The 13,415-nt window shown below is 39.0% G+C and overlaps 1 protein-coding gene across 3 annotated transcripts in view; it reads left to right on the top strand.

Annotated features, from left to right (window-relative positions):
* Positions 1–9,647, top strand: part of CCNI (cyclin I) — a 32,933-nt gene extending 23,286 nt beyond the window's left edge. For 2 of the 3 annotated variants that reach the window (XM_007125047.4, XM_024115353.3), the window contains 4 exons: positions 999–1,073; positions 1,235–1,375; positions 1,678–1,908; positions 8,075–9,647. In XM_007125047.4, the coding sequence (XP_007125109.1) occupies positions 999–1,073; positions 1,235–1,375; positions 1,678–1,908; positions 8,075–8,518 (891 nt within the window). In that variant the 3' untranslated portion in view covers positions 8,519–9,647. The remainder of the gene's footprint in view (positions 1–998; positions 1,074–1,234; positions 1,376–1,677; positions 1,909–8,074) is intronic. The other variant, XM_055086041.1, reaches the window with a different exon arrangement.
* The last annotated feature ends 3,768 nt before the right edge of the window (positions 9,648–13,415 follow it).

Here is a 13,415-nt window from a genome sequence, read left to right as displayed (position 1 = left end):
ATATAATTTTTTGGGTGAACATTTAATTAGAAAATTTCATCTGCTAGCATCCTATAATTTTTTAAAGCATGTGAAATATATTAATAGCCTTCATTTTATTTTCCCTTCTTTCTCTTTAATTCCCCTAACACCTAGTATGTTAATCTAACTGATATAACAGGCAAAGAGAATAAAACTAGCTTTAAAAATACACAAATATATATATATATATTTTTTTTTTTTTTTTCTTTTCTTTTTTTTTTTTTTTTTGCGGTACGCGGGCCTCTCACTGCTGTGGCCTCTTCCGCTGCGGAGCACAGGCTCCGGACGCGCAGGCTCAGCGGCCCAGCCGCCTGCATCGGCAGGCGGACTCCCAGCCACTGCGCCACCAGGGAAGCCCCCACAACCACAAATATATTTTTAATTTGGGGAATTTTATTAAATAAAAAAGTGTATTCTAAAATCAAGCTCATCTCTGCTGGATAGAAATTAACTTTGGCTAACTAGCATTGGTTGAACTTCCAACAATGGAATGGTCTTAGTAGTTCCGTAGAGTATAATAAGGCTGAGGTTATGAAGTTAAAATTTAGCTCTGATCTTAGAAAGCAATGGGTAGGGGGGCTTCCCTGGTGGTGCAGTGGTTGAGAATCTGCCTGCCAATGCAGGGGACACGGGTTCGAGCCCTGGTCTGGGAAGATCCCACATGCCGCAGAGCAACTGGGCCCGTGAGCCACAACTACTGAGCCTGCATGTCTGGAGCCTGTGCTCTGCAACGAGAGAGGCCGCGATAGTGAGAGGCCCGCACACCGCGATGAAGAGGGGCCCCCGCTTGCCACAACTAGAGAAAGCCCTCGCACAGAAACGAAGACCCAACACAGCCATAAATAAATTAATTAATTAAAAAAAAGCAATGGGTAGGAATCAGATTAATTGAATTCTATAGAATTGTGTGCATACTTTTAACGCTTTAACTTTTTGAAGAATCACTGAAGTTGCTTTTTCTCTCTTCCCCATTTTAGGCCCACCCAAAATACCTGAGTTGTATTGCAATCAGCTGTTTTTTCCTAGCTGCCAAGACTGTTGAGGAAGACGAGGTAAATATTTTCCTTTAAAGATTAGTCATGTCTCTTTTTTGAAATTATCCTTTTATTGTTTTCTGTTTACCAGCAGTTTTTTTTCAGTTTCAAAAACTGAAAAATGAGTTTATTTTTTTTCTGTCCTGTCCTCCTGCCCCATCCCCCTTTGCTTTGGATAGAGAATACCAGTACTGAAGGTGTTGGCAAGAGATAGTTTCTGTGGATGTTCTTCGTCTGAAATTCTGAGGATGGAGAGAATTATTCTGGATAAGTTGAATTGGGATCTTCACACAGCCACACCATTGGATTTTCTTCACATTGTAAATATACCTGAAATCTTTTAGTTTCTTATTTGAATGTGTAGTCCTATTTCAGCAACTTAAAAAGTAGATTGCCTGCTCATTTTTTGTTGTTGTTGTTCTGATTTTTAGGAAAAGGAAAATTATTGCATTTAGCCAAGGAAAAATGAGAAATTGGGGTATATGTCAAATCATTGAAGCTAAAATTGCAAACTTAGAAATTGAGTAATACCTGAGGTTACATCAGTTTTTGTATATAGCTTATCTAGATATTTGAGTAAAACTAGAATGATGTTCTTGTGATTTTTTTTTTATTTTTTTAGTTCCATGCCATTGCAGTGTCAACTAGGCCTCAGTTACTTTTTAGTTTGCCCAAACTGAGCCCATCTCAACATTTGGCAGTCCTTACCAAGCAATTACTTCACTGTATGGCCTGCAGCCAACTTCTGCAATTCAAAGGATCCATGCTTGCCCTGGCCATGGTTAGTTTGGAAATGGAGAAACTCATTCCTGATTGGCTTCCTCTTACAATTGAACTGCTTCAGAAAGCACAGGTAGGTGTCAGTCTAATTAAATAGTGTTCATTTTAAATTTTTTTCTCCTATTGGGATACATAGGGTTAGCAGATAGTTATAAAACTAAGAGACATTTTAATCTTGTAATGGCAACTCATTTTTAAGAGTAGAGAATAGTTTTACACACTTTAAATTTATGTTAGATGTCTTTTTTTCCTCTTTTAAAGCTTAGATAGTATTTTCTTGATTCTTTTCATCCCTTCTAGATTACTTTAAAAGTTAGTAAGATTCTTGATAATATATTCTCCATTAGTTTTGTATGAAGAACATTCCTAGCTATATTTGTAGGTTTCATTTATAGTACTTCTGACTTACTCATTTTATAAAAGTCAAAAACATAAATTGCAAGAAGTTACTTTTTTAGACAAGCAGATAATTTATTGTTGGCTAGAGAGGGAAGTATTTGGCAAATAGAAACTATATTCCTGAAGTTCCAGGACTTTCTAAAGTCCTGGTAGTTCTCACTCTTGCTTAAGATTGGTTAATAACTTGTATCTGCAAATTGATACAAAATGTTAGCGGTCAGTTAAACTTTTATCAACTTGTCTGTATAAAAAGTAAGTTGAGTGGAGAAAATTCTCATTCAAATGAAAAATTAGTAATGGTGCTGTGTGTTAGCAGCAACTTGGAGAGAATCCTTATTGCTTCTAGTCATGTCACCAAATAGAACCTACAAGTTTAGATCTGCTGCAAACCATACTCCTCGGCCAACTGAGTCCATAAAAGACTTATGAACCTACTTTCCCTTTAAATATATATGTCCCTATTTATTCTCATTTGGCAGTAGTTATTCTGGTTTGTTTCTTTGAGTGTTATTTAGAGCAGAGTCTGTTAAATTCTGAGCTTAAAAACATTTTGTAATATAAAAAGAACTAACTTTAGCAAAGAGCTGCAGTTTTTGAGCTAATAAAACTTATGATTCTATAAAAGAAAAGAGAGAATACTTGAATTTGGTGTTTTGTAAGATAGTTATAAATGATGATTTTATAGATATGAGCTATAGAAGTTAGCAGACCCAGACATGTAAGGTATACTTCAGGGCAACCTCTCAGCTGAGACTATCATGCCCTAGTTTGTGAGCAGAGAAGGGCTGAGTCTTTTCATAAAAAGAATGATAATGATGGTCAGAGCAATATATCAACTAGAGCTCCATTCCTCTTATATGTGTCTTGTTCCACTGTTCTTAGCATGGCTCAGCTTGTTCTGTATCCCTGGGAAACATGATGTTAGTGTAACAAAGGCTATTTCTCCTTTATGTTCTTTTAATTGCATGTGTTAGATTAAAATAATTGAGAAGTGCTTCTTTGCATTGAAATAAATGCTATAATGAAAATAAACCCAAGGAGATGGTTACTGTTTAGTGAGAATTTTTTAGAAACTAACATAAACTACCACATAAGTGAATAATGTAGCACAGAACATTTACTTTGCCTACCTAGAGTGTTGGAAAATGAAGTTGAATATTAATCTTTTACATTAGACTGTGGAAGGAGAGGAAGGGACATTAAGAGAACCTCCTACCTCCTACATTTTTCATCTTTTTATTGGAACAAAGGACATATTTCTAAATGCCTCCATTAACTGGTCTATGTGCCTGTTTCCAATCTAGTACAGAGAAAATTTGCTATATGAAGAGTTACTGTCACAGAGAAAGGACAGGCTTCGAAGCATAAATAGTAAGAATGTAAATAGCATGTATATTCTGTAGCTTTGAGGGCTTGTTCTCTACTGAAGAACACTAGAGAATCTGCTTATTCTCTTTTGTAAGTCTTCTGGTGCTAGAAGAAAGTGTTCACTGAAACCGTTTTCCCCAAGTATTATTATTATAAGCTTGGAATTTGAAGGAACCTTCTTAGAAATCATATCATTCAACTCCTTTATTTTATAGCTGCAGTCCAGGGAACTTGGGACTTTCTCAGAGACACACAGAACTTAGTAGCAAAGAAAACTAAAAAAAACCCCAGGGCTTTTTCCGTACCACAGAAACCTTGAAGATTCTAGTCCAGTGGTTTTAAGTTTCCTTTAGAACTGGAACCCTTCCCTCACCCCCAACAAAATCTTGTACACACACAATCCCAAAATCCTAAGTAGTAAAGTATTACTTTGTAATGTGTGTTTGGGGCACAGGCCTATCAGATGCAGTCCTATTCAACATGGCCTCTTCCTTTTCATAAGCTATTTGGACATAGTTTGAAAACCACTGTTCCTTTCTTTTGTATATGTATATAGTTATATTCCACAGACATTTATTGAGAAATCTATGATCAGGGCATTGGGGATACAGTGATTCTAAAAAGTCTTTGCTTCATGTAGTAGTCAAGTTATAATGAGGAAGACAGTTTAAAACAAGTAAGGTCACAGAACATCAGAGATTTTGTTTGTTTGTTGGTTTGTTTGTTTTTGTGGTATGCGGGCCTCCCTCTGTTGTGGCCTCTCCCGTCGCGGAGCACAGGCTCTGGACGCGCAGGCTCAGCGGCCATGGCTCACGGGCCCAGCCGCTCCGCGGCATGTGGGATCCTCCCAGACCGGGGCGCGAACCCGGTTCCCCTGCATCGGCAGGCGGACGCGCAACCACTGCGCCACCAGGGAAGCCCACTTCAGAGATTTTGAGACTTGGTTTTAGCAGTTCTCTGAAACCCTCGTGGCCCAAATCTGAGTGGCTCCTTATTCTTTAAGACTCAGTTGTCTTTGCTAAGTTTACCTGTGTTCATGTAGAAACACCAAGTCTAATATCTTTGTAATTAGACCCGTGACAAGGCCATAGTAATATCAGATGTTGCTCCTGGATTTCTGGTTGTAGTTTAGGAAATTCTTGCATCAGATGGTAAGATCATGCTGGAATTACTTCTGACATGTTTCCCAGGGTCCTGGTTTGAGAGGACTGCTTAATGGTCCATCATAGACATCTCATGTTGTGAGGGAGCCCACTATCGCCAACTCTGCTTATGTTCCCTCTGGACTTCAGACGAAGTACAGTGAGTGTTCCCTGGTTTGAAAGGCAAGCTTCCTCTTGTCCCTCCTAGTCCTCTCACTCCCCACTCCACCACCCCCATCACCACCCCTCTTATCTCTTTTGCTACCTGTTGTTGATCATCATTCTGGAATAGCCAACCCTCTCTTTCCTCTTACCCCTTTTTTCATTGCTGTGCTTCTGTGGCTATACTCAATGTTCTCCTCTTTCTGACTGATGTGGTCCACCCTTGATTATCTCAGGATGTTAAATCTACCCAGAGTAGTGTGGTGGTCTTCCTAGTCCCCAGTCAGGCACTAGTCCAAGTAGATGTTTCAGCTGTGGTGTAGTTTAAAATTAGAGTATGGAGTTAAGGAAGGAGACCTTCCCCACCAGGGTCTTCTAGTTCTTAAAGGTGCTTAAAGTCTGACTACTTACGGCACTGCACGGTATTTTCAGCGCTTTATGCCATCCATTGAACCTTTTGGGTCCATCTGAACCAATTACATCTGTTACATGCTGTTCTGATCCCCTCTTCCCATCAGTAACCTATTTGGATGTCTGCTCTGTAAACTTTCAATGCTATTTACCCTACCTCCTTGGTGAGCTATGTTATAGTTCTGTTTGTCGTTGCAGGGGATGCTTTAAAATGGTTACCATATTTGAATTTGGGGAGATAGTTAAATGTTCTCTTGACACTTTGCAATCAGAACAAGTTCATTTTAAATCTTTTTATAACAATTTCATTAGAGGACTTGTCTGGTGTCTAAAGTTGTAGTAATTCCAGTACATGTGCTTATTTTGTTTCCTTCACTGTATCTCAATGAGGGCCATATTATTTTTTTTCTTAGAACAAATTTAGGTTGTAGTAGAAGAAATTTATTTTGATGCATTATTTTAGACAAAGGACTTAATAACTTGGGTGGAAGTAGTTCATTAAATGGTATTGGTTTGCATAATCTTCATTGTCTTTCTAGCCCCATTTTCTGCCAGTCCTCACCTATAAATAGAACTCCCTATTTACTTACTATTTTCACAGAGGAAGTTTATAGTGACATAAATAGTCTTCCTTTTACTTGAAATACATGTCTTTTTTCAGGATTCTTCTGTGATACTATGCCCAGTGACCAAGGCATTAGAATATTTGTGATATTTTTCCTTTTTAGGCCATTAAGTATCATTCGTTAAAGAACAGTTCATTAAACCTAGGTACTTAAAATAATTTTTACCCTGTAGCCTTCTTTTCATTTCCCAATTCCTGTCTTTTTTTCCTGTTACCTCTCTTTTGTAGGCTTTTTGAAGAAGCGTGGTACCTGGCCTAGAGTACCAGTTGCCTTAAAGAACTTTGAAGCCCCATCCCTATCCTGTGTGCTTTGTTCCATTGTTTTTAGCATGGCTTAGCTTGTTTCACATCCCTGGGACATGATAAGCTCTAGCCTACAGTTGTAAGTTTGAAAGTTACTATATAATTTTTTTCTTTTAAGAGAGGACAAGAAATTCTAATACTAGTTAATAATATCTTACCTGTTTGTTAGGGTGTTATCTAGTGCCTTTCAAACTAGGGGAAAAAATTAGTGAACAAAAACTACTTAAAAATGGTCATTTTCAGGTATAGTTTCTGACAACTTCAGACATTTTTACCTTTGTACTGCGTGATGACTAACACCTGCTTTTCGTTTTCCTTTCCACTGATACTTTCCTGGGTAACAAGTAATGAGTATATTTAGAGATAAAAATAATTTTGTCACCAAATATGTTCTTGCAGAGCATGTTATTTTCCTTTATTTTCTCTGTGGTATTGCAAAGTCATGCTGTGTGCTACAGGTTTTATAGGTATGAATAAGAATTGATTATATATAGAATATATTAGACTGGAAAGTGATCCCTGATAGTTAAATAGTCAAGATAGGCTTCCTGGAGGTGGCATCAGTTAGCCAGACCTGGAAGGAATACGTAATACAGTTTCATCATGTAGAAACAGGATGAGCAAGGGTAAAGTAAGAAAGGGCAAGATTTGTGTAGAGTAGAGAGCAGGCCTGTTTGGCAGGAATGTAGAGCACAAGTTGGGATATGGTAGGAGGAAATAAGGCTGGAAAAGAAGGGTGGGTCAGATTGTGGAGAGCCTTCTTAATACCAAGCTAAAGAGGTTAGATTATTTCTGGCAGGCTCTTGGGGTGCTGCTAAAGAAATTTGAATAGGGAGAAATATATGTTGCTAGAGGAATTCTGACTAGAGCTATAATTGCAGGGAAAGTAAGGCAAAGAGCAACTAATTAGACTGTCTATCACAAGTAAGATTTTGAGGGCCTTCCAGGTACAGTCATTGGTGCTAGAAACTTAGGGAATAAAAATGAACATGATACAGTGCCTACCCCTTGGAATCTTGTAGTCTATAGTAGAAAAGCATAAATGGTTAAATAGATTATTCTAATGCAGTGTGGTAAGTATGATGACAGGTTGATACAGGTTGATACAAAAACAGATGACCCTGAAATTTGGGTTTGTCGGGGAGTTAAGGGGAGTCAAGGGTGGCTTCAAAAAGGACTGATACCTGAATTATCCTGAAGGATAAGAAGGAATTAGTGAAACTCCCAAATTAAAAACATTAGCAAGAACGTTTTTTCTTATTGTTGTCAATTCTGCTGTTTTCTACAAAAATATAATTTGTCAAAGGTTCCCATTTACTGTTTTAAAAACAAACAAAGTAATACTTAAGTTGTTCAAAATTCTTAGCCTTTCCCCATCCCTTATTTAAATTTTTTCTTGCCTCTGTCTACTTCTTTAAATGCTTAATGGATTTTATGTTTATCTGTACCTGGTCTTCACTAAGGAGGTTGGGAGAGGCAAAGAGGGTAGGGTGAAAGGCCTTCTAGATAGGGGAGATAGCCTGAACAAAAGCATAGGTTGGAATATATAGCAGTGAACCAAAGAGAATAATTTCAGCTTTCATGAAGATGTACAGCATACAATTGCAAATAAAGAATTCAAGTTACAAAGAAGTTTATAATACAAATACAGATTTGGACACAATTTCTAAAAATGATAGGTAGGCTGGAGGAGTAGACAAGTTTGAGGTAAAAGATGTGGGGAGAGAAATCTTGGGGGGCAGAGGGCACAGGGAGAGAAAGTGGCCAGCAAGGACGACAGAGCAGCCTGTAGTAATTATAACCTCTGTGTTTCCTTTCCCCCGGCTCAGATGGACAGCTCCCAGTTGATCCACTGTCGGGAGCTTGTGGCACATCACCTTTCCACTCTGCAGTCTTCCCTGCCTCTAAATTCCGTTTATGTCTACCGTCCCCTCAAGCACACCCTGGTGACCTGTGACAAAGGAGTGTTCAGATTACATCCCTCCTCTGCCCCAGGCCCAGATTTCTCCAAGGACAACAGCAAACCAGAAGTGCCAGTCAGAGGTACAGCAGCCTTCTACCATCATCTCCCAGCTGCCAGTGGGTGCAAGCATACCTCTGCTAAACGCAAAGTAGAGGAAATGGAAGTGGACGACTTCTATGATGGGATCAAACGGCTCTATAATGAAGATAATGCTTCAGAAAATGTGGGTTCTGTGTGTGGCACTGATTTATCAAGGCAAGAGGGACATAATTCCCCTTGTCCACCTTTGCAGCCTGTTTCTGTCATGTAGCTCCAGGTGTTACCTTCAAGTGCAAACTAAGGTAGACTACTGTGGGAATGGGAACATGGAAAACAGGATAGGCTGTATAAAGGTATATACCTTACCAGGCTGATTCGAAATGAGCCAGAAAAAAAAAACCTGTTGACTTGTATGGCTAATTATAATTCAACATTATTTAAGCACTTAAAGACCAAAAAAAGTGTAAAATTCAAGATCAAAAAATTTTTAAGTAAAAAATTTCTTTGTAGTGTTTGTCAGTTCCACCCTTTTCTCTGCTAAAATGTAATGTAGATTACCGTGTCAGAAATTCACGTTCAGTGTTTTTTTTTTTTAAGTTCCAAAATTCCTAGCTAGTACACCTTGTCCCAGAATCCTGATTTAATTTTCCTCTTGCTTCTGCTTGCTGCTTCTTTGAATACTAAATGAATTTTATGCATGTTGACCTATAGTCTGACTTCCACTGATGAGGAAACCCTGAAAATTTATTTTTAGCAATTTAGTGAACAGATTATTTCAGTGACAGCCATGTTTAATCCATGATTCAAATTCAACTTAATCTGAAAAAGGTACTTCAAAATTGCCTATGAATCACAGTTGGTAACAGAAAAAGAACTCCCATTACCATGTTGATTTTTGTTTGTCTCCTTTCAATTTCTAGAGTTTGGAAACAAAATATTTTCATTTTTATCTTAAATTGAAGCTTAAAAGTGGCATGTGATTAGGACACTCTTAAGATTTGTTGGAAGCATTTTTGACATTTGTATAATAGAATTTGTGATGAAGTTAATATATCCAGGTGCTCACCAAAGAAACATGTAAAAACTAAAATTAGATTTTAAAAAAACTGTTCAGTTCACTCATTTATAATCAGTAGGAGAGACTGTCTAGATGTTGGGGCAGCTCTATGATTTGGGTCTGTAACATGTAATAACTGAATTCAGTACCCTAGTTTTATGTTAAGCTATTTGGATTTTCTTGATAAAAGTTAATCCCCCTGCCTCCCCAGCCTACCTGTATTTCTCTTCATGACTTCTGGGTCCTGCCTGAGCTCCCTGTGCAGCCTGAAGAAGGTACTGCAGTCAGAACCATGTACTGATGATAAAAGCCTCTGGTAGCAATAAAAGTTGTCCTTAACCTTTTTATCTCTTTTTTTCCTGCTTGTGAAGAAGTGCAAGTTCTTGATTAGTTAGGCACTGCTATTTCAACTACCGAAGATGATGAAAATCCTAATATGCTTGCAGAAAATAAAACATGAAGGGGGGATTTACATGTGACTGAGTTTGGGTTTTGACATGGTGGACTGTGACCTTCCAAACAGTAAATTCTTAGCTTAAGGAACTGTGAGGGCAGACACAGACCCATATCTAGATAACCTGTCGTCATTTTTAAGCCACTGATTTTGTTCTGGTTTAGCAGAGCAAGAGTATTTTCCGGTCAACATTTGACTTTTAAATTCTTTTATGGTAGGGTTGGCTACCTGCTATAGTCCAATCAAGGGGGAAACTTACATGTAAGTACAGGGAGTGAGAAGGAATATAGAAGAATGAACTGGTTTTGGGGTGAAGACAGCATGAGGCTGGCTTTGCAGATACACATAAAAAAAAAATCCCACTTATCCTAATCTTCATCTGGTTCTGTTTCTTAATTCTCCTGAATTGTGGGAGCTCCAGGAAGTCCACAACTACAAATGTTCATCATTAAAATAAATGCTACTTAACCCCCCGTCCACTTCCACTTACTTAACAAATGAGGAACATTTTTGTTATGTAGAAAGCTAGGGATAAAGTTGAGTCTAGAATCAGAATATTTCATTTGTGGCCCAGCTGCTACAGATTGTACAGAAGTTAGAAATAATATTTTAATTTCTTGATCTTGAGGCTTTCTAATAAAAAATGAATGGTAAATCCGTTTGGAAAAAAGTATTGTTTTCATGGGAAACTGAATTGGAATGGTTGGGCTGCTGCTAGGTCTCATGCCTCAAAGCTTATTTTAACCCATAGATCAGTTAAATGATAGTACTTTGGAGACCAGCCCCTCCTGAGCACCCTTTCAGTTACATCTCCCTGCCACTGTCCCAGAGACCTGAGCTACCATGAGCTCTTGGAGAACTTTGGCTCTCTGGGGCCTGAACTCACGGACTGAGACAGAAAAAAGCAAAACATTCTTGAACAGTGTGGAACTTTTCATTACGAATGTTCCTACTGTTAAATTAGATCCTGTTTTACCACAAACTATCTCATTAGCCTGTCCCAAGATACCTGTCTTAAATCTTGGCATCACACCACAATTACTCTCTTCCAAGATTTGGAAACTTGAGCTTTATGGATCACAATTGCCTGGTGCCTCCTGGTGGTAAGGAAACCTGTTATTCCACAAAGGCTCTGCAAAGGCAAGGGAATAAACATGATGGGAGAAATTAGTTATTCTCTAATCCTCCATTCAACAGAAGTGAAAGTGCATGCTCTAGCTCTTGAAGCTCTTACTAGGAGTAGCTGAATAATTAACCTGTCTTTCAGGGTTGAAGTTGGTTATCTGTGGAGAACTGAATTTTCTGCAGATGATGTCTTACATTAGTGTGGAGGGGAGGGCTGGGAAAGGAGAGTGCTCTCAAATGCCAGTTAAAAAGACTGATATAACCGATTTGTCAGAAATGTTCCTGACACCATGCCTTTGGCTCTGAAAGAAGCTATAGCATAGCTCCTCACTTGACCAAGCTGATGAGAATCTGAGCCTACATTCCTGCTGTTGAGGGAGTTAAGACATTGGCGTCTGCCTGCGAAGAAGTATTATTCCTTTTCTCCTATGTTGTTAGAACCAACACGTATGTATCTCTCTATTCTCTTTACATACCTGGATTTTCAGGATTTCTAATTCACTCCTTTGGAGTTCCTGAAACAAGAAAGTAAGTTGTCCTTGAGCATTACTGCCCGAAACAGCACAATGTGATTAAAGCCACTGATGCTCAGCAAGCATAATGGGGAGCCTTCTTATCTTCATCCTTAAGGTAGTTTGTACATTTTCAACTGGAAAGGGAAGATACTGTGCCAGGTGTCCTCACAACCATCCTGGGACATAGCAGGTTGAAGATTATTGTCCACATAGCCAAGAATTTTTAACAAGGTTCAATTTCTGACATCAAATATAAAGGATAAAGCTTTGAGATACAATGTTTTGTCTAACATGTAATTGTTATTTCTAAAGCCTCCAAAATTGTTGAAACTAGTCTTTAAATTGTATTAACAGGAGAATGTCTCCCGTGCTCATTTATGTTTTGAGCTTTGGCCACTAGATGGTGCTTTTATTTTTTCGGTACGCGGGCTTCTCACCGTTGTGGCCTCTCCCGTTGCGGAGCGCAGGCTCCGGACGCGCAGGCTCAGCGGCCACGGCTCACGGGCCCAGCCGCTCCGCGGCATGTGGGATCCTCCCGGACCGGGGCACGAACCCGTGTCCCCTGCATCGGCAGGCGGACTCCCAACCACTGCGCCACCGGGGAAGCCCTAGATGGTGCTTTTAGAAAAATAGAACATCTTTTTAAGTTTCAGGGAGAAACTGGGCTTACAGTGTGGGAATGAGCCGTTGAGCACTCACCTCTTGTTGCTAAGCAATGCATCAGCATCATTTGCAGTTACAAGTTCACATCACTTAAGCCATAGGAGGCCTGTGCATGCGGGACTGAGGGAAATTAGCAATATCTGCCGTGGTTTGGGACAGATGGTGGCTAAGTATGTCTCGTACCAAAAAAAAAAAAAAAAAAAGTTTTACAAATTAAAAATCCTAATACTTGTTCAATTGTTTGGTCCTGCAAGATAACTTCGAAATACGATTGCGAATACTTGAAAATAGCCAACTCCCAAAAGCTTGCTGCTTTCATTTTGAGCTGGATTTGACCAATCATTAGGACAGAAAAGATGAAGTACAGGCTTTGTAGCACAGCTTGCATTAAGGAGTTAAAATGAAAGCTTTCCCTCACCATACTGATGAGTTTACAGACCTTCCTTTATTTACAGTGTGGTTACATCCCGATAAACTCATCTTAAGTTGAAAATATCCTTAAGTCGAAAATGCATTTAATGCATCTAACCTACTGAACATCATAGCTTAGCCTAGTCTACCTCAAATGTGCTCAGAACACTTACAGTAACCTACAGTTGGGCAAAATCATTTAACACAAAGTCTGTTCTATAATAAAGTATTGAATATTCTATGGAATTTATTGAACACTGAATTGAAAAACAATGGTTCTAAGTGTATCAGTTGTTTACCCTTGTGATTGCATTGGCTGACTGGGAGCTGTAGCTCGCTGCCACTGCCCAGCAAAATGAGCATCCAAACTGCATATTGCTAGGCCAGGAAAAGATCCAAATTGAGAAATATGGTTTCTACTCAATGCATATCACTTTCACATCATCATAAAATCAAAAAATTGTAAGTCAAACCATCTTAAGTCAGGGACCATCTGCAGTGGTTTTTATGATGTAAGACCCATGTGTAGCACACAGACATAACTCTCCCTGTGCCATCTCTTGATTAGAGAAATCTGAAGAGAGCACAAAACACTAGTGTTGAAGTTTCCAGGAGGCTGAACCTCTCCATATCTCTTGACTCTTTAAGTACAACCTTCATAGCAGATCAGATGCCAAAACTGTTGACCTTATTGTGTTACACAACAGTACGGCAGTGTAGAAAAGCATAGACCCAGTGAACTGGTTTCTCATTCTCAGAAACAGCTTATTTTGTTAGCAAGAGGACCCTCCAGAAAGAAGGGCAACCTTAAGAAAGAAACCACTGAAAAGCAATTGGGGGTGGGGGTGGGTTTTGCTTTTCAGAATACTGTCTCTTTCACAATTTAGCATAGAAAGGGCTTACCTTTTCTGTTTACCCTCAGAATTTGCCGTGTTTGAGGTAT

Source organism: Physeter macrocephalus, chromosome 7 (assembly GCF_002837175.3).
Source record: "Physeter macrocephalus isolate SW-GA chromosome 7, ASM283717v5, whole genome shotgun sequence".
NCBI classification, from domain to species: domain Eukaryota; kingdom Metazoa; phylum Chordata; class Mammalia; order Artiodactyla; family Physeteridae; genus Physeter; species Physeter macrocephalus.
The sequence above is the reverse complement of the archived record's forward strand: the minus strand, read 5'-3'. Positions and strand labels throughout refer to the sequence as shown.